General features: G+C 31.9%; 1 protein-coding gene across 2 annotated transcripts; it reads right to left on the bottom strand.

Moving 5' to 3' along the window:
* Positions 1–2036: 2036 nt before the first annotated feature.
* LOC107918266 (protein CWC15 homolog A) lies at positions 2037–4646 on the bottom strand. 2 transcript variants are annotated; one of them, XM_016847788.2, is made up of 8 exons: positions 4471–4646; positions 3905–4071; positions 3426–3532; positions 3275–3316; positions 3108–3195; positions 2722–2821; positions 2480–2580; positions 2037–2383 (listed from the first exon to the last, which is right to left on the bottom strand). In XM_016847788.2, exons 2-8 carry the CDS (start codon positions 4033–4035, stop codon positions 2260–2262), a joined length of 693 nt encoding a protein of 230 aa, XP_016703277.1. In that variant the 5' UTR covers positions 4036–4071; positions 4471–4646; the 3' UTR covers positions 2037–2259. The 2 variants fall into 2 exon arrangements, with proteins under 2 accessions (XP_016703277.1, XP_016703278.1); XM_016847789.2 differs by having other exon boundaries at positions 3905–4075; positions 4471–4590.
* Positions 4647–4913: the final 267 nt, after the last annotated feature.

The raw sequence follows: 4913 nt of genomic DNA, 5'->3' as shown, positions 1-4913 counted from the left end.
CCGTTTAGGCCCTATTTTATGGAGAATAAATGATGCTATGGGCATCAAAACTATTAGCGCATTCTTAAAATATGCTTTAAAAATGATATTTTAGTTGAGTCAATTTTCAAAGAAATAGGTGCTCTTAGATTTACTTATTAATGAGAACAAATTTAATTTATCATTTCAAAATTGTTGGAAAGGTCTTATTAATGTGTATATCTAATTTTTAAGTTGAAATGTTGTGCTTTCATTGATCCATTCTATGAATTTCCATAAATGAATGAATGAGAAATGCCTTTTGGTATGCAAATTGTGTTTTGATCCCTATAACACAACAATAATATTTTTAATGTGTTTAAGATTTTAGCTTAAAAACATCGAAATCTTGATTTTGGAGTAAAAAAAAAGCATTATTATATATTTTTGCAGGAAATTACAAAAATCTATCCCTGTGCCCGTGAATGACCAAATTAGTGATTGGGATTTGAAATTGATTCATTTATTTACATTTTTAAATGCAGATTTTTGTTGACTCCTGCATACTAAAATTTGTTATTTTACTCATTAATCTCATGTTTTCATGTTTTATTATAAAACCTTAAACGTTTATGCTCTTAATGAAAAATTTGTTGAATGTCTTTATTATCCTTAAACTAACGTAAAACCTTTAATATCAAATCAGTTTACATTTTAAATACCCTTTGACTTTCTTTTCACTTTTATTGAAATTCAACATATTTTAACAATCTTGCTTTTTAAGTGTTGCAATATTTTACATTTTGACAATGTTTAAATGCCTTTAAACATGTTTTTTAAAATATAAATTTCTCTTAAATTATTGATGTATCAAGCTTTTGTAAGATAAATTTTTCATATTTATTTCTAAATCATTTTGTAGGAATCTTGTTGAAAATCTCACTAAATATTCTCAAGATTCTAAATACTCAATTACACTTTAATAAATTGAATTTTTTGAGTTAGTCCTAAATGAGTTCAATGTATTTTTAAGCATTTTTCAAGCTTTTAAGTGATAAAGGATCAATCCTTTCACAAGTCAATATCTATTGATCTCCTCTCGAAAAGATCAACCATTTTTTATGTCTAACGTCTAGTTTTCTTAAGGGATCACTACCCCCTCAATGTGTTGTAGGGTTTTTTTAACTTGCATTTTTAATGCTTCCAATGACGGTAAGAGTTTAGGAATACACCAAAAATAGATATTATATATACACCAAACTCTCTAAATATTATCTTTTACATGATTGTATGGGTTAAACTAAAATATTACTTACTATAGATTTTATTATAAATAAGTTACAAATAATCGAAGGAGGACAATATACTCTAAAATCTAAAGTAGGGAAACATCCATACCGCATGCTGAATAGCTCTTAACCACCAAACCAATCAAAAAAACTATCGGAAACATCCATACCGCATGCTGAATAGCTCTTAACCACCAAACCAATCAAAAAGACTATCATACACTTGACATTTAACTTTTCTATTTTAAGAAAATTAGTTCTAATTTTTAAATTAAAAGCCAAAAAAAACAATAAGCATGACACCTAAATCTAACTTCACTGAAAAATTTAATAAAAGAATTTTAACAATATTAATTATTAAATCTGAATTTTAAAATTTGGAAAGCAAAAAAATTAACTTTTAAAATATAATTAGCAATACTTATAATCATGACATGAAGTTTAATACTCATTATTTTAGAAAAAATTATATGTAATTATGTTATGTGCCTTGCGCAGGTATAAAACTAGTAATATATTATAAAACAAACCTTAAAACATTTGAAATATTCATAAATGATTCTTTCAAATTTCTATTAGATGCACATTAGAATAAGTAACAAATATAAATGAGGTTAAAAGGAAAAGAAAATGAATAGATGTATCGACCACCTATGAAGATGTTCAAATTCTAACACCCCTCCTGATTTGCCATGGAGGGGAGGGGGTCATAAATTTGCTAATACGATACCATCCTACCCGATTGCCGAAACCAAAAATCCAGACAACAAAAACCATCACAAATTCAGATGAAAATAAAAGCCATGAGATCTTTCTTTCAGCAAGTCTTTTAACCAAATCAAGAAAAAATACAACATTCTAACATGCATTTAAGAGATATCATACGTTCCGGCACACATCATCGCATATTCTAGGAAAGGTAAAGCATCGTCAAATCCACTAGAAATTCACAATATTAGAAAACAGTAAGTTCTTTTACTTGATTCGCTAACTGCTAGGGTATCCAAGCGAATTACTTCATGTATTTCAGCAGGAATTTCCTGTGGAAGTCATTCCTTATGGTATCATTAATGAAGCGCTTTTGAGGCTTGGTTTCACCGCGAGCCTGGTTCTTGAACACCACATCATCATCCCACCTATACAAATTAGGAAACAACTTAGCTCGTTTACGATGTCAGGCTTTAGTTAAACGATGCAAGGGGGGACGTTTTGATCTTTCATGCAACTTTTACCTTCTTTTTACACCAAAAGATGTTGGATTATTGAGTAGTGGATTTCCTCGAAGAAGCTCAGCTTCTTTGGCTTTTAGCTGTTCTTCTTGCTCTAGTTTTTCCTGCATCGCCATAAGTCATATATCTTTTGTTATTAATGAGAAATTTTAAACCATACACTCTATAGCTGTAAAATCAAGAAGATATCTAACAACACTGAAGCTCTAGAGTAATTAGCAACGAAACTATGGTGTAGAGATTACCTGGCGGAGCTTCTCCTCAGCCTTCTCTTTCTTTATCCGTTCGAGCTCAGCCAAGAGAGCTTCTTCATCATCCTCATCATCGTCGTCGTCGTCGTCATCACTAGGACAAAAATAAAATTCTTTAACAAAAAGAGAGTGTGGAACACAGCAATATCCAGAAGTTATCAACAATAACAGGAATTATTATTTTATTGATTTTGCAAACCGTGAAATTATAAGTTTTTGCAATTTACTGCTTCATTGACTTCATAGACTATGAATTTATGTGCCATATATTAAGACCATGCATTCTAATAAACCATCCGAAAAAACCTAAAAAGACTTCAACCATCACAGAGATGAATTATGCTAGCATAAACAACAGAGATAAAGGCAACAAGTAGAACCTTTCATTGTCACTGTTGACTTCCACGTCAGAATCATCAGCATCAACACTGCGCGGAACAATTCGGTCTTCAGCCTCCCTTTTCGCCCCTATAAGTGACTTATGCAGTTAGTAAGCTGCTTTGAGAGCACGTTAAGTTGAAAAAAGATACTCAAGGTGGTAATTTACCTTCCAAAAGAAGATGGTTTCCCTTCCTATGATCTCTTTCATCTACAAAAAAAATATACTCACATATTAAGAACAAAAACATAGGAAATTTAAGATGAAGAGAATTCATGCAACATACAAAGAACAGTTGCTAAAATGTTTTTCTCTTTACCATTATAGGACTTGTCCCTCGACGAGAAATGCCTCCTTTCACGCTCTTCAAGCTCATCACGGAGGTTTCTCTTCTGCAACTCATCCTGGGTGTCCTGCCCATCCTTTCTGCATTTCACATGTGCAAAACAAACCCATAAATAAGCTCATGCATAATACAAGTAGCGCTACAATTCATCTCTAAATGCCTAGAAGTATGGTTTTGGTTAAGGAAACTCTCTAAAATAAACCCTTGTGAACTCAATACTTCAACAACATAAAGGAGAACGAGAAGCAAACCAGAGTACCAAAACATATTCAATGAACAAACACAATTTATTTTCAGTCCATATAAATATATATCTCAGTAGCAAAGCTCACAATATTACTGTCACATGTTTTGATACCTTTTCTTTTTCCCTCTTTTTGGCCGTTGATACCCTAATACTTAGGCATATGAAAACAAATATATGCATTATAAAGATGTTACAAACGACTCACCTAGGCTTTAGAGTAGTATGAGCAGCAAGGTCCCTCGACGAATACTTCTGAGATGGGCCGAAAATGCGAGTACCACCTTGTTCATTCCCACCTTTGGCAGGTTGCCATGTCGGTCTAGCAGCAGTTGTCATGTTTTCTTCAAAATATTATCAGCAAATAACCTAAACCTGCCTAATTCAACATATATTCTTATAACAATCAAAACAAAATAATAGGAAAAAACATGATCTTCTGGGTATCAAAGAAAGAGGCTAAAAGTTCCAAAATTTACAATTAGGAATACGAAAAGAGAGTCAAATACTTGAAGAATTGGTTGCATTTAAAAATCAAAACTTAATCGTATGAAAAATGAAAAAGCGCAAAATCCCTAACTCATTGGACAATCGATGCATACCCAAAAACGAGAAAACAAACTTTTAAATTCAAAGAACCGACTTTCTTTTGTTTTCAACTCTGGTTTTCTCAGCAAACAAACAGAAAAAATTACGAGAAAAAAAATCCAACAATCAAATCAAACCCTAAAACACAAAATTAATTCAAATCAAAGGAAAACTCAGAGTTTTTACCTTTGTCTGATTCCTCAACAAATTGGATTGGACGAGAAAAATCGAGACACCCAAATACAGGATGAAAAGGAAAATCTGACCTTCGGAATAGTAATATAAATAATGCAATGGTATTCGGTTTTCTGATCTGGGTCAGAAAGTTATCGTTTCCTAAACCGGTTGTTTGACCCGGGTCTAAAATCTGAAGCCCAGCCCAATCGAACTTCTTTAATTCATGGACTAAAGCCTTGTTCGGGCCTTCAACATATATTTAAGCCCAATTATTTTTAATATCTATACTAATTATAATATTTTTATGGGTTGAATATAAAATTGGTATCCAAACTTGTCCATTTCTTCCAAATTGGTACCCGAACTTTTTCTCCGTCAACTAATTTAGTATTTTCTTAAAGCCGTTAAGTTTGGGATAGGTTACATAATAGAATTATGACACATGGCATAAT

Source organism: Gossypium hirsutum, chromosome D13, assembly GCF_007990345.1.
Source record: "Gossypium hirsutum isolate 1008001.06 chromosome D13, Gossypium_hirsutum_v2.1, whole genome shotgun sequence".
Taxonomy (NCBI): domain Eukaryota; kingdom Viridiplantae; phylum Streptophyta; class Magnoliopsida; order Malvales; family Malvaceae; genus Gossypium; species Gossypium hirsutum.
The sequence above is the reverse complement of the archived record's forward strand: the minus strand, read 5'-3'. Positions and strand labels throughout refer to the sequence as shown.